Below are 25,160 nucleotides of genomic sequence, written 5' to 3'. Positions count from 1 at the left end.
GGCTGCAGGAGTGCCCGCTCGCCGCCACCTTCCCCCTCCCCACACGCCATGCCGAACATCGTGCTGTTCAGCGGCAGTTCCCACCACGACCTGTCCCAGCGGGTGGCCGACCGCCTGGGGCTGGAGCTGGGCAAGGTGGTCACCAAGAAGTTCAGCAACCAAGAGACCAGGTGTGTGGCGCGGTGGCGGCCGCTGGGGGCGCGTGGAGCCGCCTCTCCCCGCCCACGGCTCCGGAGCGCCGTCTCCTGAGCTCGGCCGCCGGAGCACGGTGTGGGTGCGGTTGGGGGCTATGAGCAGTCTTGTGTTTGAGGGTCGTATCTAGCTCTCGTGTGACCTTTTTCTGAGTCCCGAAAGTGCATGGTGCAGTCGCTGTGTTGCCTTCGTCTTGCTGCTGAAGGCACAAACAGGTTAGTTTCCTGGCCAGCAGCGTGCTCTTGCTGCCAAGAAGGCTAATTGTCTCCAGGGCTCCGTTAGGCAAAGTATTGCCAGCAGGTCAAGAGAGGTGATCATTCCATCCTACTCAACGTTGCTGAGCGTTGGCTCCAGTTCCAGGCTCCCTGATACAAGAGAGATGGTTGTACTGATAGGAGCCCAATGAAGGGCCACCAGTGTGCTGGGGGGCTGGAGTGCCTCACCTGGGAGGAGAGCTGGGGCTGCTCAGCCTGGAGGAGAGGAGATTCGGAGTGGTCTATCTTATCAAATTCTATAAACACCTGAAGCGTTATTTGTAGGTGCACAGAGAGGGCACCACTGCCCAGAGGGACTATGCAGTCTCTTCCTTAGAGATCTCTAAGAGCTGTTTGGCCGTGGGCCTGGCACCCTGCTCTGAGTGTGCTGCTGGGGCAGGGACTGGAACAGATGAGCTCCAGAATTCCCTTCCAGCCTCTAATGTTGGCTGATTCTGTATGAGCCTACGTTTTTACCTGCTTCTGAAACACCAGTTCCTGACTCTGTATAGCCTCTGTGGTTATTGTATGTTTATTTTCATCTGTTCTTGTTCTGAATTTCCCAAGCAAATGTGTTTGCATTGCTTTCTGTGGAAGATTAATGTATTGCGCTCTGAAATTGCTCTCAGAAATCTCTTTGTTCTGTTCAGTCTGTGGGTTTTTTTGTTTTTTTTTCGTTCTTAGTCAACGTGCCCTTGTACTACTTATACTTACTGGCAGTATTTTAAGCCTTCTTCTTCCACTATTTACACCACCTGATGTTTGCACCCTCTTACTCTCTTCATTCCTGATTAAATGAAGTTTTAAATCTCAATTCTTTCCAACCCCATGATCGCTTTATTGCTTTTCGATCTCTTTTCTGCATGATTAAACCTAACTTGTGTTGTGTATTTGATTGCATGATTTTTATGCTAACTTATCATTTTATTTATTTGTTTGTTTCCTCTCCAAAGACTCTTTAGTTCTGCAGCTTGCTAAGTTTTACACAGAGATTCTTTGATTTACATTTTGTCCAAGGTAGAAACTTATCCCCAAAGTTTGCCTATCTAGTTTGATGCAAGTGAAATAAATGCCAGGCATCAGGATAGAATAAACTCTTGTCTGCCTATTCTTCCTGGTGAGCAATATTGGTCTCTGCCATCAAGTAGGTAGGTAGTGCTGGCTGCAAGATGTCAGTGGTTTGGCTAATCTGGCAATGCCAGTTTATTTTTCATGGGCAAGTAGGGACATATTGTGGTATAGATAGGAGGATGGAATCTAATCTAGCAATTATTTCTGGTTGCTTCTGTTGCAGCTTTGCTAAGCAGACATGAATTTTTGTTGCTTCTTTTTCCCTTCCTCAAGAACTTAATGTCTTAACACTTACACTCTTAAGTGTTTATTTTCTTGTTCAGCTTCGCACTCCTCAGATTCTGAAATGAAGTTCATGTTTCCCCTTCAACGAGTACGTCTGTACCAACTAGATTGTAAATTTTGAGTGGGTAATCTTTTTAATTTTCTTGAGCAACTTATGCAGGATATTTTATCAACAACTATTCAGGATATTTGGCCTTTCAGTTTTGTAGACTGACTCTGAGAATTCCTATACAATATATTTAAAATGAAATTGCAGCTAAAATGTATAAGATATTTATGTTGCAGTGTTCCTTTTCTAGTTAATCATACTGTCTCCTTAGCAAGTTTTCTTTGTGTATATAAGCAGAAATTTTTCTTCCCATATAAAAAACAGTTCTTTAAAAGGTAGTACTTGCAAATTTATGTGTAAGTTAATTGGCACTGCAGAATACATTGCAGTATTGCAGAATAACCTAATATTTAAAGGACTTGGGAAACCTTAAACCTTCCAATGGCTGTCGGGGCAGAACCTTGTGCAAATAAGTAAGCTGTGGCCTGAGGGTTAATTAATTTTTCTTTGTCAGATCTGCTGACAAGTTTCAGAGAAGATTCTCCTTTTGTTGAAAATCTAATTTTTGCTGTTTGTTGCTTTATATTAAAAGTAAATCTGAATTATATGTATCTCGATAAATGTGTGCAGTCGTAGGCTTAAATGTGTGCCACAGGGTCCAAGCTGGAAGCCTTTTACTTGAGAACTTCATTTAGTCTGGCTTGCAGAATGGAGTGCTTGGAAAGTGACATTAAAGATTTTACATTATATTTTGGCTCAAAGATGCTCTATGTCCCCATCCTTGGCAGATACAAGTGATTTTGAAGAACTAAACCCTGAGGTTAGCCAAGGATAGGGCTGCTATTGACAAGTGTAACTAAATGAGCAGGTGCTTTATCATTTTCAGGAGAACTTAAAATTGTCAGTGCTCATTGTAATTTATATTGAGATTAGGGCATCTGTCAGTATCCCTGTTCTCATGTTCTTCAGTCATTCAATATTCCTACAGATTTGGAACTAAGAAATGTCATATCAGTGCTAGAAGAAGTGCTGGAAGTCACAGGTAGCATTGACAGATGTCCATCATCCTTCATATTTTTTTTTCCCTTTTTCTATCTAAACAATATGGAAATACTTTTCTTCAGCTACCAGAGCAGCTAACTTTAACTAAAGCAGAAAAAAAGCTCTTAAATGATATCTGATTGTGGAAGATGATTGTTTTATTTATAGCTTGTACATTAAGCATGTGTGCTGGCCACTGTGTCATCTTCAGAACATGGTTGGCACCACCCTCTCACTCACCCAGTGAAATGCTAGGACTGTAGTGGGAGTGCTTAGTTTGTTGTCTTCCCCACAAGCACCTGCCATCAGTGCAGTTTGGAAGGCTGGAGCAAGAGGGCAGGAATGAAATCCTTGAACAGGCACCATGTGAAACTGGTGGATATATAATAGAAATACATAAACACACGTGCTGTTTTCACAAAATTGTCTCCAAAGATACTTAGAAGGTACCTGATTGTAATAGATACGTAATTAAATGACACTGTATATCACTTCTTAAATACATTGTATGGAGAGATTGTGGAATCTCCTTTTGAGATATTTAAAACCTATGAGGATGGTTTCCTGTGCAACCCTGTTGTAGGGAACCTGCTTTAGCAAGAGGTGGGACTAGATGATTCCTCCTTACCCAAGCAGTTCTGTGGTTGTGATTCTCATGTTTAGTTTTCTAAAGGCTATTTATTTTAACTCTCTGTTTGACGTACTTGTTATTCTCAAAATGGAGAAGTTGAAGTCGTAGATTACATCCTCTCGCACATCTCTCCCAGGGGAGGAGTTGTCTTCCACCCATTTGTATGAGTTTCTTAACTTTCAGGCTGAGTCCTTCTAGTCTCAGCAGGCTCAGAAAGAAGGGAACTTGTGAGTGAATTTGGAGGCTGCCTGTCTGCAGATTTTTCTGGCTGCTGGAGCTGGGTTATTTTCGAATCATCTGCTTTAAGTGTGTGTGGTTCAGCTTTTACAGAGGAGCACATACTGGCTACAGAGAAACATTGCATACTATATGAAAACAGCTCTGCTGTTGGTATGAGGGTCATTTGTTTGTAAATGAATACATTTTAGTCCAAGTTACTTATTTTAATCATGGAATTGAGAAAATAGCTGATGCTTCCTCAGTTCATTTTTACAAGAATGAATAACCCTCTGTTTCAAAATGGGATCATGACATCAGTTTGTTATGTAATATAAATGAAGAACAAACCTGGAAACTTTATCAGTGCTACTTATCATGGATGCACAATTCAAATGGCTGAGATTTTCTTTTCTTGAGCACAGTCTGTAGCATTTCCTTCCCGTTTTCCTCTTGATGTACTTCAACTCTTTTCTTGCAGTTACTGTATGTATTTGGGATGCAACTTTACTATTTTTCCCACTCTGTTGTTTCTCTGGGCTCTGTTGCAGATCTCTAGTCACGGTGCAAGCAAGCTCAGTTGGTAGGATTTGGGGTATTGTGGGATGTGCAATCTCTTTTCATACAGCCTAAGTACTTAGCAAATGATTCACACCTGGAGCTGTAACACTTTGCTTGGGATAGCTGAGTTGGCAGGGTCCCTCACTCCTGGTTCTCACTATAGTGAGCACAGTGAGACTGGAGGAATTTTTTTTTTATTATTTATGTGGCTGGTTAGGGTAAGAATTATTTCCAGATTGCATGTTTTGTATGTTTTGCTTACGTAGGAACTCAAGATACAGTTAATATGCTAGTGTACTGTATTGCTAATAGCTCAGCCTTACAAAAAGGCCTAAAACTCCTTGAAAGCTCCTGATTTGAGACTTCTGCATTATTGACTTTGTTGTATATTGTGTGCTGCTTATGGGGGCCAAACACATGAAATTAGGAGGGAAAAAGAAAGAAAATTGCTTGTTTTTTTTCCCCGCCATTAGGACAGGGACAGTTGGAAATGAAAATCTAGTTGGAGATTGGCCTTGGAGCTCCTTGTCACAGCGAGAGAGCCAAGAGCTGGAGAGAGAATACAGGTGCCAGGAGGTGTGGAATACTTACAGACCTACAATAAAAATGCCACGGTTCTTGTTTTCTTGCTGCTTCAATGTTCTGTTATTTAAATAATTGTGCACAGTGCAGGGGATGGGAGTGAGCAGGAAAATTGCTGAAGAAGCTGGGATTCCTCATCCCCTGCCCCAAATGGAATTTAAAAGCATCTGCAGCTTAAATGACCTGATTTTTTTTTTTCAAAGGAAATTCCAACATCAAGGAATTTAGGATTTTTCCTGAAATCTCAGCTCACGTACTGTGAGGGAGCAAAATCTCACCATAGCCTGTCTCCAAACCAGCCTGATGTAACCCGTGTGCAGCTCCACAGTCCTGTAGTTCCTTTCAGTACACTCTTAGCTGTGCTCTGCAGCACACAGCTATGCTCAGCTGATCAAGCAGGAGCTGATGATTGGTCTCATGAATCTGACATTTTTATTGTTTGATATTGGTGCAAAATGATATGTTCATTATATAACATCATGGCAGTTAAAATATTTACTCAATAAATTGGAGGTCTTGCATTAAAGACTTTGCTCTGCAAATTTGTTCGCAAAGGTAAAGTTCAAGCACACCCCTCTGCTTAGCGCTTCCTATTGGATGCTTTTTGATGACTTGCAGATTCAGTACATGGATTTTTTCGGATTGCTTTTGAGGTATCGATTCTTCTTGCATGTTGTGTGAGGACTCTAGACCCTAAATTTTGGTGGTATCTGTTAGTTTCAAAAACGTCTGAAGTACAAAGCTCTCTTATTGGCACCTAAGCTGCTTGACAAAACTTAATTATTACAAGTACGACTAGAAAATTCATCTGCTGTTATATTTTCTTTTTAGGAAGTACACAGAACCCCATAACTGCATGGTTTTGATTTTTGGAATGAATCCTAGTCATTGTCTTTATTATTTACCCATTTAGTGTGGCTTCACATACTTACTTTCCCTGCAATGTCTTTATGAGTTATGATTATACAAATTTAAAATTCGTAGTTCTGTTAGTTCAGTTGAGAGTGTAGTATAGCTCAGCCTGCTGTTATCCCAGTTTTGAATTTTGCTTTATGAATGTTTCAGTCATTTATATGTTTCGTATATAAGTCATTCTCAAAGCTTATCCTTAACATATGGTTAAAAATCTGCCTAAGGTCCTGCTTATTTAATTGAGCTCTGGAATCAGTCTTCATGAGATGAAAATAAGTATCAACATTCAAACTTTATTTTCATTATGTCTTGTCTTGCACTCATGTTTCCTGGCTAGCAGCATCTGCTTGTGGATCCTGTGCAACTGGGTCGAGTAAACTTAGTTAACTTTGTGAGCTATTAATTGGTGTAGTTCTTACTTTAAAACACTATTAGGTGACTTCAGGGCTTTTAATGTACAGGTTCTGTTTACTCTTCTTGAATGAAAAGTTTATGTAAACTGTTGCCAAAGAGCTGAATTTGATTCAATTGCATAAAACAAACAGAGCTTGTAATCTTGAGGCAATAGCTTGTTCTTGTGTCCTTCCTCTATGCCCTGACCATGGGAAATTGTTTAAACAACGGCCCCAAGTGTATTGGCAGTTAATTAGGTCATGATACAGATAGTTGAAATGAAATCTAGTAGCAATGCTAATATAATAACAAGCATGAGGATGCCTGCTGCTAGCTTATGGTCTTTAGTAGAAATTTAAGATACTTTATACAGTATTTGATGCTGTAGTTGATAGTGTCTTATTGTCTGCCTATTCAGATCTGAGTGTTTAAAAATAAATAATAAAAAATTTTAAATAGTAGAGATAAGCAGAAGTTGGCTGAGCCTAGGCAATAGCTCTCAATACCTAACTTTAAGAAGGTAGGCAGTGAGAGATACTAATCTGTTGTTTTCTAGTTGATTGGGAGGAGATTTGTGCAATAACAACATTGTTGTTCTCTGGCAGCTATAATTAGATTGCTCTTCAGTGCTATGTACAAGTATTAATTTAAACTTGATTTATTTTAATCTGCACATACCTTCTGTGTCCACTAGGAGAGATACAGATATAGATATAGATTACATTTCTGTGTGCTGAATATGTATGTCATTTTGACCTGAAAAACATAAGCAAAAAATGCAGAAATGCACTAAAAGATGAAGTAGCAACACTTTTATTTTTCTGAGTTGTTTACAAGATGAGAAAGTTATCCCAAACCCAAGGGCATTGAAAAGACGGTGGTTAATGACAGTGTAAGAAGCATCACTTCAGGGCCATTGTATCAACCAGATCTATATTTATGTCAAAATATATTCCCTTCTTTTTTTGAAACTTGTTATTTCTTAGTGGGGTGCTTAGAAATGACTGTTTTAAGGGAGTAAACATTTCAGTACGTTATAAATTCAGTGTTCTTTGTGTATATAATGAACATTAAAGTAATATATTTTTGCTTTCCAGCAAAGCTTGTTCCTATTACATAGTGCATATAGAAAATTACTGGCTACATCTTTTTCTGCACATACTAAAATTGTGTACTGCCATTCTTTGTCACTCCAGTGACATCCTTCCCTAGAACTGGCAGTATTTTCTTTGTTGCTTTCTACTTACTCCTCTTTTGCAGCGGTTCCTAGGTTAACATCAAGAACAGAAGTGTAACTTCACAGTCTTGAGTTGACTGTGTCATAGAGCTTTTGCTGTATGCTGGTCATCTTCGAACCTATTCCAGAGGGTTGATATGTGACAGCACTTGCTTTAAGCAGTTTTGTGCAAGTGCCAAGTGATGATAATTTATTTTTTTAAGCCTCGTCATAATAGCTGCAATCATCAATGGTGAGTAAAGCTGCATATGCAAGCTAATGGGTCAATGCTTTACTCATAGCTAAACTTCTGAGATGAGAAGGAATGACAGGTTTCTTAATTTTGTTTAATCTGGGAATTGGACCACGGTATTCCAACAGATCTGTTTTGCACAGGGCTTCTAATTAAGGTCAGCAGCTTCTAGTCATGGGACTAGATGCTCTAGCTTCTGTCTGAACTTAAACTGTGTTGAATAAAAATCAAGCTACAAAAATATTTAGTATTTCAGAAATATTTTAAATGTTTTTCTCCAAATAGAGCTATTGCTCAGAGAGAAAAAACAGTGTGTAACAGTTGTGTAACCACAAATTTAATCTCTCCACCTTGATGGGAGCCTCAAAAGATTGGAGAGACTACCACTGAGCTACCTGAAGATGGCACTGTTACTGACTATCTCTGTCCTCCCTCCTTACCTTTACTTGACGTTTTGTATTCATTTGGCCATAAGAAATTCCGTTGGTAAATCCTTAAGCAAAAAGTTATTAAATTAATGAGATGGAGAGGTTCTCTTTATAAGTTGTTTTGGGAATATGAGAATTGAGGACAAGGAGCCACTCATTCTCTCTTTAGTGATCTTGGTGGCCTTCTTGACGGTACCATAGGTAAAGTGAAAATGAAAACACATTGATTTGAATAAAAACAGAAAGCAGAAGAGTGCACTGAAGCAGAGACTGAACAATGGGATGAGAGTCAAGGAAGTTGAAGAATAATATGTAACTGGAGAGATAAATAGGTTAAATTAGAGGAGAGCCACTGCTAATACAAGGGGTCACAGGCAACAGCTGGATGTATATGGCTAATAGGGTAGGCTCAAGTATGAGTATGGATAGTGGAGCAGGCTCAAGTAGCCAGGAGGAAGATGGACCAGAAATTAGGTTTAGAGTTAAGGTTGCAAAATAAAGCGCTCAGATCACGTGGCTATGAAGAAAGGGTGCTTGTATATTACCTTCTGCATCTGGTTTATGACATTTTCTTTAATTGCGTGATCACATGTATTTTCCACAAGACTCAATCTTTCAGTGCTCAGCATGAAGCTGCACATTGCTCAATGAGGGGGAAATAAAATAATAGCTGCTACTTAAATTAGCACAGCCTGTTTGCTGCCAGTTTAATTTTATTCTGTTTGCACACCTTCAAAGAGACAGGCATTCCTCTCTGACAGGTACTTTGTGGCAGCTTTCAGAATGTGACTGGTCATACTGAACTCAACTATCATGATGGTAATAAATCATGTGTTTGCATGTCATTAAGATGTTCTTAAGCAGTAAATTCCTTTGTGTTTTGCAGCTACAAAAAGCTAATAATCTTGTACAGAACCCTAGAAACTGATAAACTAAATCTGTTCAGACTATGCTTGACTAGAACAAGCATCACTGTGAAGAATGTGTCAGAGAAACCATTTTACCCATATCTGGACCATTTGGATGGTTTCCAGCTTTTTGCTTATTTCTGTCTTGGGGCAGTAGTTAACCTTTCAAATAAGGGCCCAAGATATTTACCTTTCAGTGATTTAGACTAATTTGTGTTAGCATGGGTTTGAAAGATCTGATTGCCTCGTTTTGGAATTCTGTCCGTGTATTTTCTGGGTATTTTGCCTGGAATCAGAGGAAAATGCAGGTTAGTCTGCTACTTTTGTGAGTAATTTTTGGAGTAACAGGTGTAAAAATTGAGTACGGTTTAACAGTAGATTTCTCTTGATTTGATCTAGAATGGAAAAAAATCATATTCAACTGCTCTGCTTGAATTTTCTTGAAATCTGTAGAAGAGTAAAGTAACTCCTTGATGCCAACATGAGTACATGAGCTCACGTTGAGCAAACAGAGCAACTGACAAAATGTGCTAAGATTTGAGTTGCATTCAGCTGTTGGCGAACAGGTTTTTACTTTAACTTTTTGCAAGTTTTTTGTTCTGCTTTAAATATCTTACTTAGATCTTGTGGTGTGCCTTTTAACTTCTAACTTTTAAAACTGATTTCTTTTGTCTTCTAAAATGCAGTGATTTCTTGAATTTACTCTTGTCTTTATAACAGAAAATAAAGCTCTATTTTTAGGCTGAAGTAAATTTTAGTCTGGCTTCTATTGAAATAGACTTTGTATCAAGGGCAAAATTGTCCAAACCTATGTTTTAAAAAACCAAAATCTTACTCTAAATGGACATAAACCTACAGATGTTTGTTAAAATGAAACTGTCTGACTGCTCTTTAATAATGCTTTTCCTGTAATTCTAGTGATTAAACAGCCATCTTCTACTCTTTCAGTGTAGAGATTGGTGAAAGTGTGAGAGGAGAAGATGTGTATATTATCCAGAGTGGCTGTGGAGAAATAAATGACAACTTAATGGAATTGCTCATCATGATCAATGCTTGCAAGATTGCATCGTCCTCCAGAGTCACTGCAGTAATTCCATGTTTTCCATATGCCAGGCAAGATAAGAAAGACAAGGTAAGTGAGAAATGTGTGATTTCTGAAGTGTCTTCTCAGCTTCTTCCTTCAGAACTTTGAGGTTAAACATACTTTGATGAACATTTTAGAGTTTTAGAAGATGTTTTTCCTTTTGCTCTTCCTTTAATGTTCTACTGTGATAAGAAAATATATAATTTGCAAGTGAATTAAGTGATACAGTACACAATTTTTTTCTGTATGTTTTCCTAACTGATGAGGCCTTCAGTTTGAAAAAGTAGATTCATCCTATGTTTGTGATATTCCAGAGTATTCTGCTAGGAAACCTCACCTTGTGAGACTGCTTTTTCTGCTTTTTTCTAGTTTTCCTTTTTCTTTTCTTTCTCTCTATATGAAGAGAGTACACATAATTAGTACAGTTGCATAGAATTAAATCCTAAATTTGGAGTGCTGTGAGCATTTTGCACGTAGTTTTTACCTAAATGGAAGGAACTGATTTGTTCTACAGTGCATAAGAATAATGAATGAAAACAATTATTTATGCTGTAAGATAGATCTAAAAAGAAAAAAGTTTCTCTATATGTAACAATTTGAAATAATTAATTGTAATTGATGAAGGCCAAAAATTGAGTAGAAACCCTGAAACACTTCTCTCATTTTTCTCAGTCAGGTTGGATAAGGCCCTGGGCACCCTCACCTTGTGTTAGATATGGAGGATGACAGCCCTGCCTGTGGCAGGGGGATTGGAGCTTGGTGATCCTTGAGGTCTCTTCCAACCCAAGTCATTCTATGATTCCCTGAATTTGGTCTGCTGTAACTGATGAATAACATACCAGTTAAGCCAAATTAATGAGGGACTAACAAGTTTGATATAAAATAAAATTCACAAAGCTTAAGAAACACTTAAACTTTTGTCTCCAGTATATATACAGAAAACCTGACATTACGTGAACGTTACTTTCATCAAAACTCACTTGAAAAGAACTAACAAGTGTAAATTAAAGTGTAGTACTTGTCTTCTGAAGAAGTTTTCTTCGCTCATACTTTGTATAAATGGACTGCCCCTTCCTTTTTGCTTTGTACACTGGGCAAAATCTGGAAGCTCTGTTTCTTTCATTCAACTATTTAAAATGTAACAAGACTGACAATGCAGAAGATAAAAATACTTGCAGATATTACAGAAGGCAGGATTCTCAGCCTCTAATGGAAAAGGTAAATGGAACAAAATTACTTTCTAGTATGTTTTACACCTTAAGTGTAGGCTTTCTTATACAGTACTGATATTGTGTTTCCAAAAACTGAATTCAGGGGTTAGGTAGAACCGCCCTGTTCTTCACATAGATCTTCTGGAACTTCATTTTGCTGTGTTCCTATATTGATTAAAACTCTCCCTTGACTAGGAGTGCAGAGGGATGAATGTATTTTTTATTTATTTATTTATTTATTAATCAAAAGAGCTTGGAAAGGAAACAAACTCCTTTGAAAGGAAAGGAAGGTATCTTTGTATGGTTTTGTTTCCAAATTAGTACTTAAAGGTTCTCCTGGACCATCATAAAAGCTTTTAGTGAGGGAAAGGATGAGCATGTCCCAACTTCTGTGTGCATCTAAGCAATAGCTTGTTAGGGATACCCAAAATCCACGTGGCAGGCTTTCAAGAGATGGTTAAACCATTTGCTGTGGTGGTTCAGTATCTTTCTTAAGAACAAACTGTTTTGAAATACCATTGGAAGATGAGTAGTGTGGAAAAGTAAGACACTAATAGAGATTTTGAGTATTGTTTCAGACTGTTCTCTAGGCATCACTGTGTTCTCCTGCAGTTTTAGGCAAACTTTTTCTTTTTTCCTCTTTTTAACCTCTGTTTTGCAATTGAGAAAACATTTGTAATCTTTGGAAATTAACCTTGGTAGTTAACCTCCATGTTGCACAGTAAGCTATAATATAGATGTCGACATTAGGCAGCTTATTGACCACGAGATCCTTCCCCTTGCTGGTGGATTGCATCACATCACTTGGTCTTTGGCCTGTGTTGAGCTTTGTGTGTACTGCTTGAAGCATCAGTGAAGTGCTCACTGTTTTCTTACAGTGGTTATAAGTGAATTTTCTTCTCTCTGGCCCAAGGTACTGCTGTTACTTGTTTGAATGTGAAGTGAAGCCCTATCACTGCTATTTGGATGCTAGCTTCTGATTTAAGTTGCTGACTTCAATTCATAAAGAACTAAATGGAATGAGTCCTTGCTGTTTGAAATACCACCTCATTCTTCATGGAGTTAAGATGACTGAAAACATTGCAAGTCTTGATTTATTTAACTAAAGGGCCTTGTAGTAAAGCATCGTATTCTGAGCAAGGCCTGTATAATTCACCATGAGAATATTAGTATTAAGCCTTGGACTAACTATATGTGAGGTAGTTTGGCTGTCAACAGCAGTTCCAGTGTCTGTGCCAGTTTTCATGCTTATACAGCTGAAGAAACAGAGGTTTAAAAAAGGAGGAAAGAAAGAAAGGGAAAAGGAAAATTAAAAAAAAAAAAAAAAAACTTGTCCAGAGTCCTAGAGAAGTTGATGAATTGATTTAGACATCATCAAGTGCTGTCATAAACTAGAATACTTCTGATACACAAACTAGCTACTTCAGCTCAGGTGCTTTGACCATGGTTGCATTTAGACATCCTGTAATTATGCTAAAGCCATGGGAAAAACACATCTATGTAGGATGCTTCAGAGATGCCTATGAGATGTTAGAAGTATAGCAACAGGTGAGTTTGGTGTTCTGCAGCTCATGTAACTTTGTTTTTTTGATTTGTAGAAGGGAGCCGTGGAGCGTTGGGTAGGTATCTTTGTTTTTGTTTTTTGTTTTTTTTTTAAATTTTTTAAATCTAACTCTATATATTTCTATTAACATGGCCTTAAAGGGTGAAACTTATTGGGTTACATTATATATAACTGGGAATGTTTTCAGTTTCACTTCTTGATTTCAGTTGTGTTTCACCTGGGCCATGATATTAATTCTGTGGAATTTGCTAATAGAGAAGTCCTAGCTTCTACTTAAAATTTGGATGTTTAATTATGTCAACTTCTAAAGCTTCAAAGCTTACCTCATATTCAAAATATAAATTTAGGTAATAAATTAGTGAATGTTCAGTATCGATACATTTCACAACTGGCTTTCTTGGAAGTGAAAGTTCCAGTTATAAATCCTGGGATTTTCTTGGACTGTGTTTTTTTGGTTTGGTTTGTTGTTTTTTTTTTGTTTGGTTTGCATGTGATGTATTTTGAGCAAGGCAATGTAATAAGATGCTTAAAGGCAATGGAACATTAATCTTGACAGACTCCTTTTACTTTCCTTTGCATAGATATTCTTGTGAGGGTGTTTTTATTAGCTTTGTGGATTCTTCCTCTGCCCCCGGTAATTTTAAAAATTGCAAATAACTTTGTAACACATCATAAAGGAAGAAATCATTTATTTAACTGTCTCTATAAGTGAATGGGAAATTTGCTTAGGAACTAAAAACAGTGCTTTTATTTTTTTTCTGTACATAATTTAATGTTGTTTCATGCTTATAATTCTGAAACTAATCTCAAACTGTATCAAAAATGAGACAATGAATATAGTGAATCTTTTTGTGTTCTTACTTCTCATCTGAAGCAAACATCACAAATTCTCCAAGATATAAAGGAAATCTTCAGTTCTCATCTACCTTTGTTTCTGAATAATGAAGCCAGGTTATCTGAGGTTCTCATGAATATACTTCTTTTGATTTTTAAAATAAACTTCAGTTTGGCTCATTTTATAATAATTGCTTACCCAGAAAAAAGTTTTTTAAAACTTAAATTCTTCTGAACATGTCATCAAATGTGTTGGTTTTGTTTATTTCTTAAGGCACAGTTTTGTGTAGAGGAAACTGTCAGATGGCTGCACGCTTCATTTGTCTTAACCTCCTGTTAGCCCACCCATGGAAAACAGGTTTTGATGTCTGGCTATCTTTCCCTCCAAGACCCTATGTCCAACATGTAGGCAGTCTGTGATGTGCATATCTACTAAATGAAGTTACCTAGTGGTAAAACTTCCAACTTCTTCCTTCTGGAATTCAGCCTGCAAGGCCAATAGCTGAAAGAAGTACCAGTTGGTAATGTATTCAATTGTACTTGGTGCAGGAAAGGTGGTTGTTGTTACGGCTTTTATTTGTGCTGATGATACTTGTGGTATTGACACATGAGACAAGCAAGTGGTAATCTCATCCAACAGAAGTGGACAAAAGAAATTCACTGTTCCATCTGGAGGTAGAAATGGCAAACTGTTTATGGGAATCTGCCTTGATCAGCTAGGCTGAAGCAGTTACTGGTTTCCACCAGAAGGAGTGGTCCTGTTTAGCTATCTTCCCTTCTGTTTTAGCTTCATTGTCTGGCTGCTATGGGTTTGGACAAGTAGCAGTGTGAAACACAAGGGAAGCTTATAGCCTGGGAAGAAGGAAGGGATGGGATAAGCAGGGGAGCGGACGTCTGGTTTCAGCATTGTCTGTTAATCCACCTCAGCTGTAGCATCAAACCATGCTTTCACAAGGAGCGATAAGGGAATGCGTGGTGGTGGAGTCTAAAGAGTAGGTACTAAATCTTTATTCTTCTAGAAGTTGTCAGGGATTTGAGTATCATGAATCCTAGCTTTGAAATGTCAGTTTGAGCTGCTAAGGTGATGAACTGAAATGATTAGGAACCTGAATGGCATGAGCTAGAACATTTCTACTAATGATAGAAATATTCAGAAAGTTTTGGCCAGGTTGCATGTAACAGAATCCTTATAGAATTGATCTTAAATAAGAAGCAGCATAGTCCTCAATAGAAAATCATGTTTGCAGCTGTAGTGGTTGCAAACTTTTATGAAAACCATATGCATATGAATTGCAGAGATCAAGGGAAGTTCAGCTGCCATTCACATCTTCAATGTTTCTTAAACCAAATGGGGACAATATTTTTGTGCAACGCAGAATCAAAAGTAGTGTCATTTTGTAAGTGAGAATTTTGCTGATGATAAACTTCAAACCATAAATGAATGCAGTATCTTGGTCTCTTTTCTGGAAATATGTTGTCATTTCATATATTAAAACATGGAAGTGCTGAGTTTGTATCTAAATTACCAAAAGTTCTGAGGAAAGTACTGTCTCCTTGGTTTGACATAGACAGAATAGCATCCATTTTTAATTAGCAGTAGTTCAGATTATTTTTGGTGATGCTTTTTAAGCATCAGTGGAAGAAGAGCAGAGATACCCCATAATTATGTGTGGAGGAGGATGGTGTTCCTGAGAGGTTAAATGAGGCTATTTGATAAAGAAATGTAATGGGAGAAAACACCTTGCCATCAAAACCCAAAGTCTGATAGTGAGATGGCAGCTCTGAATTACAATTCTGCTTTTATGCTAATGATGTTAGTGCTAGCCACCAGTTATATTTAAAGACTGGTAAAAAGAAAAAGAGGTTTTGTTTAATGCTTCCATTACAGACAAAGCTGTCTAGGGCAACATAGCTAAAAAAAATCTGGAAGAACTTTAAGGTTGACAAAGACTGCAAAAAAAAAAAAGCTATTTTCCAGTCATGATTTTCTTTTCACATTACTGTTTGTTCTGCATCATTGTCAGCTTAAAAAAAGCTCTTGAGTTTAATTTTGCTAATTATATTTTTGCTCTTCCTTTGCTCTTCTCACTTCCCTGTTTCATTTTTTTTTGTAGTTTTTTTCTCTTTCACGCCTTCCCTTGCCCCTTTTGGTTGTTCTAGATTACTAATCACATCCAATAATTAAGCCTGCATTCACAAAACAGAATAAATAAATAGGTGGGGGCTTGTTCCTCTGCCTGTATGGATCTCTTACAGGCTTTACTGTGTGATGAAGAAATGCTTGATACTAACATTGTTTTAAAGTGCTTTTTTCCTCAAAAATTGGGTTTCCTCTCCCTTTGTTCTTCATATTTGGTTGCTTTTTATTATTCATTTTTTAAACAGGATAGGTGCCTGAGAGTTGGATATGTACATATGGATAGTGGCTTAGAGAAATTGAGGTTCTGTTTGTGTGTTATGGAAAAACTAACTAAAAGTTTGAAATAAAGGAGCTGGTAAATCATATCTCCAACTCTGTTTGTTGGTAAAAATTAATAGGAGGCATTAGGCAGATTTTTCAAACTAGTTTAAAGCTCCTAAAAGTTTTGCTGAGTTCAAAAATCCTAGTGGCATGAGTAGCTATTGACAGGCTAGCTTGACTGAAGTTGTGAAGCTCTTCAGACCTAGATTCCAGCTATTCTAAAGAAAAAGATAAAAGTAGCTAATTATCTGACACCATGTATTCTGCCTAAATGCTTTTATAATGTAAATATTTGTGCTTTATTTCTCAGAGTCGTGCTCCAATCTCTGCAAAACTTGTTGCCAACATGCTGTCAGTTGCAGGGGCTGACCACATCATCACCATGGACCTGCATGCTTCTCAGATCCAGGTAACTACCTATAAGTTCTTCCTAACTGTGAGGAGGTGCTCAAATGAATATAGATGAAAGACAAATATTACTGCTGTTTATTTTTTTTCCTAGTTGTTTTCAGAGGCTGTATTCAGAAGCACAATCTTCAGGGCTCAGAGAAAGTTTTGATCATCTCAGAACCAGTTCCTAAATTAATCTGCTTTTTGAAGGAGACCGGCTTTTATCTTATGGGATGATTTTGTAGGCATTTTGAATAGGTATTGGACATTGGAGTCTTCAGTGCAATTTCTCAAGGCTAGTGTAAGGGCTTCTAGAACATACAAGATACTGTTATGGGAGGAGCTCTTAATCTCGCACTGGTTTTATTAGAGTGCATAATACAGTTTGGTTGGTACAACCAGGGGAACATTATTTCACTTAAGAGAAATGGAGACAGAGACTGGAAACTCATTTGATAACTCTACTATTGAACCAGAAAATCATAAAACTGCTGCTCGGACACAGAGCAGATGTTTGTCATTCTATCATGTAAAACTTCTCAAGTGAACTTTTGGGGTCTTTTTTTTTTTGGAAATACTTTCTTTTCCCCTTTTGGCGTTCTGTTTACTTAGAGCTCCAGTTATATACTAGGTGGTTGTCATGCTGATAAAAAGCAGTTTTTATTTGTGGTTCAGTATAGATTTGTTGTTTAAAAACTGCACAAAAAGAAACATTCCTGCTGACTGTTGCTAACTTAAATTCTCCATATTGAAATAGTACTGTTTGTGTCAAGTAGTTGCAGTTTATGGGAGTTAAATATTCCTCACTGGATTTTTTGAGAGCTTTTCATATGCATGAGTTTATGTAGGTGCCTAAAGGGAATCTTATCTAATTTAATATAATTTGATAACAATTGTTCTTCATTTTCTGCTCTTAAGTGAGATTTTTAGAGATTTCACTATTTGTTGAACTTCCATTGAATTTGGTAGAAATGAGAGGGCAGAACTAGGCCACTGTAAAATACTAATTAAAACCTTGCTATACCTGAAATGCAAAGGCTTGATTCTTTTCCTGTGCCTTCATTTGAAGTAAGGTATAAATGTGTATTCATGAACCTCTTTTTCTTTTCGAACTAGGGTTTCTTTGATATTCCAGTAGATAACCTGTATGCAGAACCTGCAGTGCTGCAGTGGATTAAAGAAAACATTTTGGAGTGGAAAAACTGTATCATAGTCTCACCTGATGCAGGTGGTGCAAAAAGGTACTATACGAGGCTAAGACTATTAGCATTCCATACAATCAGTGATTAATGAACTTGTTAGTCTAGTCATCTTTTTGATTATATGACTTTTGCAAGATATAGAGTACATGTCTGATGAATCTAATTGCATTGTGAAAACTGAATGACTACTTTTCCAATGTTTTTCAAGCTTGAAAACGTTCAGGAGTTTTCTGTACTCTAAAGAAATGTTTTCTTTCTTTCTCTCTCCCTGGATATGACCTTGTTAGCTGAATCCCTATGCAGGAGGGAAGATACTTTTCCTGCTGCTTGCTTGCTTTAGTCCAGTTGCTGCACCTATTCCTGCTTTATTCTGGAACTGCCTAAGTTTCCCTTCTCTTTTAAAGCATTTGGCCTATCTCCACTGTACCTGCTGGCATCTAGGTAAGCTCTTGCTTGGATCAAGTTTCTTTTTTTTCTTTAAGTTATTGCAAGCCTATCTTCAAGTTGCACATTGTGTATATTGGAAAAAGAGATGAAATTTTGGTTTGGCTAAAGTTGAAAATAGAAGAGCTAATTAATTGGAGTATTTCTTCATTTGCAGCATGTGTTACTCATTTAGGAAAACTATTCTGTTGCTTTCTAATCTTTTCAGTAAAAACTAATGCAGAAACTCAGGAGCATGCTATCTGTGAGGTGATAACCATGTTTTACTCTCAAGTTACTGGTCACAAGGCTGCTAGAAACTGAATGGAAACGAAGAGAAATAGAATAAGAATCCTTTAATCCCAAAATGATTTAGATGTTTGGAGTGTGACTTACGGGAAATAACAAAACACTGCCACACTGTGATTCTAACTGAAGTCTTTTTGTCTGCTGCAGTGTGTTCATGGTGTTCATATTCAGATAATTGGGAAGTGTTATTAGAACTACAGAGCTGTTCCTGTTTAGATTATTCAAGTTAAAGATGTGAAGAATGTGAACTATAGAAAGCATTTTTTGTCAAAGTACTCCAGTCAATCACATTTCTTTCTGTTACTATGTGAATATTGTTGTTTTCAAATGAAAATACATACAATTTATTACAAAATAATCCACTAGTTAAAAAGTCAAGTCAGAAAAACTTTTTCTCATAGCAGATATTTTTATCAAATATTATTTCTATTATTTATTTTTAATTATATTTTATCAAGTCGATGATAATTTATTTTTGTTACGTTACTGAAAGGCAACCAAGCAGCTGCTGCTGAAGCAGGGGAAGAATTTGCTCTCTGTAAATTCAAAGCTTCTCCCTCACATCGTTTAATATGATGCCTAGAAGATGGTTGGGCATTTCCATTCAAAACATGTGGACCTTCAAAATAATTCTTAGGCTAATGAAAACTGAAGACAATTTTTTTTCCACACTATTAAGTTTTAACTCAAAATCATTAAAGAAATGTTTGTGCACTCATTTAAAATATTTTTTCTTACTGCTTGCTTGTTTTTGTTGCTTACTAAATTTTGTGGCTGAAATAAGGCATATGAATTCTATTGATACCTCAATGCCTCTGAATTAGTGAGATGTACTATGAAGTTACTTTTATTATTCATGTACACAAATGTCCTTGTGAGTTTGTAACAAAAAACTCCTTCATTTTTAAGTGGCAAAGAAACAAAACTGTTTTCTATTTAAACATGCACGTTACCAACCTTGCTAACAACAATACCAAAATATTCTTCAAAAGACAGGCTGCAAGGCTGTGCTAGTGTGGAACAGCAGTGTTATTTATTCCTGTTTATTGCTATCTTGTCAAACCTGCTAGCCCTGGTATAATGAAAGGTTTGAATAGAGCAGTCAGAAGTCTATAACAAAGTTTGCTATAGGAAGTGTGTCTGGCCACCAGAGGTTTTTCTGAAGAGTTTAAAAGGTCTTTGTCAATCCAGGGTATTGCTAGGAGAACTGCTGGTGAAGTAAACTACATGATTTGTAGAATCATAGAATGGCCTGGGTTGAAAAGGATAACGCTCACCTAATTTCAAGCCCCTGCTATGTGCAGGGTTGCCAACCACCAGACCAGGCTGCCCAGAGCCACATCCAGCCTGACCTTGAATGCCTCCAGGGATGGGGCATCCACAACCTCCTTGGGCAACCTGTTCCAGTCTGTCACCACCCTCTGTGTGAAAAACTTCCTCCTAATATCTAACCTAAACCTCCCCTGTCTTAGTTTAAAACCATTCCCTGTTGTCCTATCACTAAATTGATTGCTTGTCATGTACTGCTAAAAGAATTGTTAATTACAATCAACTGATTTATCTGCTCTTTACTTTTTTTTTTCCCCCATGAGTTTTGTTTCACATTCCAGCAAGGGTATTATGAGTTAGGATGCTGAAGTGCTTGTAGTTAGAGCTATCTTAGACTACCTATTGCAGCAACTTAATGAAAGCTTGTGAACAGCTGAAATGTTTTCAGAGCCAAACTGAATTTAGAAAATACTCATCTGGACAATAGCCTAAGTCACTGGTTAAGTTTATTAAGGGTGTTTCTAATATGTCTCACCACTTGCAAAAATCCGTGCAAACAGTTACTTAAAAGCAAGAAAACTTGCAAACTGTTTCAAGGCAAATAACTAAGTATGATTCTGTTCTTTTAAAATAGTATTCTGAATGTATTGTATTTCTCCCTGTCATCTAGGGTTACTTCAATTGCTGATAGATTGAATGTGGAATTTGCTCTCATTCACAAGGAAAGAAAGAAGGCAAATGAAGTGGACAGAATGGTCTTGGTGGGCGATGTGAAAGACAGAGTAGCCATTCTTGTCGATGATATGGCTGATACATGTGGCACAATATGTCATGCAGCAGACAAGTAAGTATTATTATGAAGTTGTTCAGTGTCTCATGTTGCAAACTGCAGATAGCAGATGAACGCAGCTGCTACATACTTATAACTCAATCTGACCTCTGTGCAGTGAAGTCACTATGATTCTTGACTCGTTGTCTTGTAATCAAGCTATGTCCTTCTTTATAACGTGGAAATGAAAAGACTTACAGAAATAATATGTGCTTGCACCCTGGAAGGCCAACTGTGTTCTGGGCTGCCTTAAAAAAAGGGGTGGCCAGCAGGGAGAAAGAGGTGATCGTGAGGCCCAATCTGGAGTACTGCGTCCAGGACTGGGGCCCCTAGTACAGGAACGATGTGGAGTCTTAAAAGCGGGTCCATAAGAGGGCCACTAAGATGATCAGAGGGCTGGAGCACCTCTCCTATGAGGAAAGGTGAAGGGAACTGGGATTATTTAGCTTGGAGAAGAGAAGGCCCCAGGAAGACCTCATTGTGGCCTTCCAGTACTTGAAGGGAGCATATAAACAGCCATTCCCCGTCCTATTATTTACAGGGGTGGATAGTGATAGGACAAGGGGGAATGGTCTTAAACTGAGACAGGAGAGGTTTAGGTTAGATATTAGGAGGAAGTTTTTCACACAGAGGGTGGTGACAGACTGGAACAGGTTGCCCAAGGAGGTTGTAGATGCCCCATTCCTGGAGACATTCAAGGCCAGGCTGGATGTGGCTCTGGGCAGCCTGATCTGGTGGTTGGTGACCCTGCACATAGCAGGGGGGTTGAAATCCGATGATTGTTATGGCCCTTCTATTATTCTATATCTGGGTATGGATAGAGGGCAGAATAAAGAAAAAGTTGTGAAAGGGACTTTAGCCATCTACTACATTTTTCAGTTTTGAGGCAAAAATGACAGTTAGGAAATGATCCTTTTCTTCACTAGATTTATATAAAGAAAAAAAAAACAATTTTCTCCTGATGTTCAGTGTAGATTTAATATTAAATTTTTAACAAACATCTTCAATTTGAAGTGCACTTATCTTTTTCATCCTAGGAGTTGAGAATAGGTTTTTTCACTTTTTGTTTAGAAGGTAGTTGAAGATTGTTTTCATTTCTCCCCACCATTTCCCCTCCAGACTAAATAACTTCTATTTCTTCAATCTTTCTGAGATTTCTAGGCCTTTTCTCTTTGCTAATACCTCATAGTTCTTCTCAGGTTGTCTAATTCTTGAAGTGAAGTATGTGAAAGATTCGCTGTCTGAACTGAGGTCCTATTAATGCTCATTAGGAAGTATTACTTTATGACCTTCAGACTGGCCTTACAATGGTATATTTAAGGGTATTAGTAATTGTATGTTTTTTCTACATAAGCTGGAATTACTGGCTGTGCTGAACTTTGTTACTGTTTGTAGCCTTAAACATCTCCTGTGACTCTCACTCCCCTCTAAAAAGAAGTTCCCCCAGAAAATAAAAGAACTGGTAATGCATGATAATCCTTACTGTTGTGGCTTCATGAAAACTCAAAAATGCGTAATAGCTATTCTAGCTTCAAAGACATTTTGACAAAGTGGAGAAATAGAAATTCCTTTAAGAACAGATGTTAGGCATTAAGTGAGCAATATTAGACTGATGTGCTCCAACTCTTCCACCCATATCCCTGCATGTGCTGCCAACCTAGGTTTGGGAGGTGAGGGGCTGCATTCTGAATTTGGCCCAAAAGCCTGAGTTTTAAAATCTTTGCTTCAAAGATCTTGTCTTGAAACAGTTGATATCAAAGGCCACTTTTGTATGACTGTATGTAGTTGCATTTTGAAAGTGGGAAGGAACAAAGCATGGGATTATTTTAAGTGTCTGCTGCTGAACATTTACTGCAGCGTTGCTTCTCTTGCATGTAATCCTTTATAAAGCTAATATTTCAGTTGAGATATTTGGAATTTTTCTTCCTGCCTGATGTATTTGTAGATGCTGTGAATGTACAGAATAGACTTGCATTCAGAATAGGGCCATGTGATACTTCCTGCCTGAGTCATTTCAGTTCTGCTGAAGTAATAGAGTGAAGAAAGAAAAAAGAAAGGTCCTTTTTGAGTTATATTGTCTTGCATCATGTTCTTGTCAGGAAGTAGTGATTTTCCTTAATGCCAAATCTAGATGGGATGTACATTATGATTAATCAAACTTGTTCATCAAAATACCTTAGATCTTTCTTTATCTTAGCAACACAGATGCATATCTAGCAGATGAACTAAAGAATTATAAGGAATTAGTTTCTAAATATAGCAGATGAACTTGCTGTAGTGTTCATATTGCCCTCCTGGTACACACTCAGTCTATTGTAGTGACCCTCCTTGTAGATTGCAACTACCAAATGTAGTGCAAGGAATGATCAGAATCCTTTTGATTCTGATGAGTCATTCAAAATAAGATGTTTGTGTTCTTTCTTTCTTTTTCCAGTCTTTTTGTGCTCATGCTACAATTTGATAACATATCTACTGTTGATGGCTTCCATCTGTCTTAACTGCATTTGTAGTCTTTCATAGCTGTGAATGTCTGGAGGCAGAGAGGCCAATCAAAGCCAAATTAAGTGATTGTGACTCATTCACAAGTTTTTCTAGCTCTTCAATCTGTGCAAGTTTTCTCCTGTGCTGTATCATTTCGCAGTGTGCTTGGATCAGCAGCATGTCTTCCCACAAGATTTGCGAGAAGCTAGGCTTTTAATCATTAAATACTTTTCTTCCTCAGTAGCTTTGTCCAAGCAGAATAGTTTGAATTACAAATTAAAGCAAAACTGCGCAATAATGGAGGCATGGAGTTGTGAATACCACTATCTAAACTTCAGCTCTTCCTGATAGGAAAAGTTATGCTCTGAACTAGTTCTATGATCTGTTCATGTGGTCATAAGTACAGCACATTCATTTAGTATTACTGCTACTGTTAAGAAGTTTGTTAATTAAGATTTTTAGCAGTTACTTTTGGTAAGACTTAGTAGTCATGAAAAAATTAGAATAATTTTTTATGAAAATTTTCAATTTAATTTTTTATGAAAATTATGAAATTTTTATCATGAAAAATAGAATAATTTTTTCAGTAGTCAACTGAAAAAATTTTATCTTCCTGTAGCTTTCAGAGGATTTTATGTGTAAAATTGCTCTTATTGTGGGTGATTTGTGAAATTTCAGCCTTATGGAGATCTTACCTGTCTTCGTGTATAGCCATATATTTAAACATGCATTACAGCTTACTGCTTTGTATTCTGCAGGTTAGTATCTGCTGGAGCCACCAAAGTTTATGCTATTCTTACTCATGGCATCTTCTCTGGTCCTGCTATTTCTCGGATTAATAATGCAGCATTTGAGGCTGTTGTGGTAACTAATACAATTCCCCAGGAAGAGAAAATGAAACACTGCCCCAAAATTCAGGTACTCTGCTTTTTTTAAGACTTGCTTAAACTCTGGATTTACCTTTTGTTATTCTCTGGTGCTAGAGTTTGTACCTTTTGCTGAAAAAAATATTCTCAAATATGCTTTGTTGTCGCAGAACATTCTGCTAAATCATGCTAAAGAAAGGTTGATTGAGGTAGCATAATAAATTATTAAAAATTTGCAGTATGATACTGCAGCAGATAGAGTATGCCTGGCTGAAAGAGTAGCAAATATAAAATTTGCTGATTTCCTTTTTAAATGTATATTAATCATATGAAGTCTGAATGCAGAAACTCTAGTTTATCATGATAGAAACCTTAGGCTTCCTCATTTTGTTTGAAAATACAGTATAGAAAATGTCCAAGATAACATATGCTTGCTTTCAAAAACCAAACTGTAAGTAAAAAGTTAGCTTACCTCAATAACTTTTACATGAGGTTTTTCTGGAAGGTCATGTCCTGTTTCTTAATGCAGAGTGGAGGAAAGCCTAAAATAGTGCTTTTTAAATGTTACTCTGAATTAAGCAAAAATACTAATGGTACAAGACAAGCATTTAAAAGGTGTATTTCCATTAAACTGTACTTGTGTGGACACTGCCATCTGATGGCTGGAACAGTTTCTGCTTGGCAGCATGCCCTGTGCAGCATTGAAGTCTTCAGCAGTATTCCTGTGTAGAAGGAAATCAGAATTTTTTTATCTTAGTTTCTACTTTTTATTATTATTGTATTGTTATTTTCATATAGGTTAATTACCTAGTGCTTTAATGTAATTTTCCTACCTAGAAGATGTAAGAGAATAGAATAGTAAATTGAATTTTTGTATACAGTTTCTCTGTAAACCGTGTAGTTTATTGTTCTTGTTATCCTACAAGAAAGTGTCATCCTTATTTTTATGTATTTCATTCTTTCAGTTTATTGACATTTCCATGATCCTGGCTGAGGCCATTCGAAGAACACATAATGGTGAATCTGTATCTTACCTGTTCAGTCACGTTCCCTTGTAACTGCAGGAGGTTACATCACAGCTTTCTGAAGGTCCTGTCAACTAGCACTGTTGTTTTTAGCAATGCATCTCAAACACAAGAAATCGGTATACTTGTAAAATTCCAGAGCTTGTATGTTTAATTATTATATTTGTCTTGTAATTAACATTTTTTCGTTGTAAATGGACAATAAATCTGTCTTGCAGAA

The 25,160-nt window shown here is 37.3% G+C and overlaps 2 protein-coding genes across 4 annotated transcripts in view; one reads left to right on the top strand and one right to left on the bottom strand.

Annotated features, from left to right (window-relative positions):
* Positions 1 to 25,160, bottom strand: part of LOC104915579 (maestro heat-like repeat-containing protein family member 2B) — a 445,385-nt gene that overhangs the window by 14,768 nt on the left and 405,457 nt on the right. The window lies entirely within an intron of this gene.
* PRPS2 (phosphoribosyl pyrophosphate synthetase 2) lies at positions 1 to 25,160 on the top strand. 3 transcript variants are annotated; one of them, XM_003203087.4, is made up of 8 exons: positions 1 to 170; positions 9,941 to 10,124; positions 12,886 to 12,906; positions 16,457 to 16,555; positions 17,653 to 17,777; positions 20,410 to 20,583; positions 23,808 to 23,967; positions 24,881 to 25,160. In XM_003203087.4, exons 1-8 carry the CDS (start codon positions 49 to 51, stop codon positions 24,971 to 24,973), a joined length of 978 nt encoding a protein of 325 aa, XP_003203135.1. In that variant the 5' UTR covers positions 1 to 48; the 3' UTR covers positions 24,974 to 25,160. The 3 variants fall into 3 exon arrangements, with proteins under 3 accessions (XP_003203135.1, XP_010724789.1, XP_010724795.1); XM_010726493.3 differs by lacking the exon at positions 1 to 170 and adding an exon at positions 339 to 407; XM_010726487.3 differs by lacking the exon at positions 12,886 to 12,906.

This window comes from Meleagris gallopavo, chromosome 1, assembly GCF_000146605.3.
Source record: "Meleagris gallopavo isolate NT-WF06-2002-E0010 breed Aviagen turkey brand Nicholas breeding stock chromosome 1, Turkey_5.1, whole genome shotgun sequence".
Lineage (NCBI taxonomy): Eukaryota > Metazoa > Chordata > Aves > Galliformes > Phasianidae > Meleagris > Meleagris gallopavo.
This window is presented reverse-complemented; position numbering and strand designations above follow the sequence as displayed.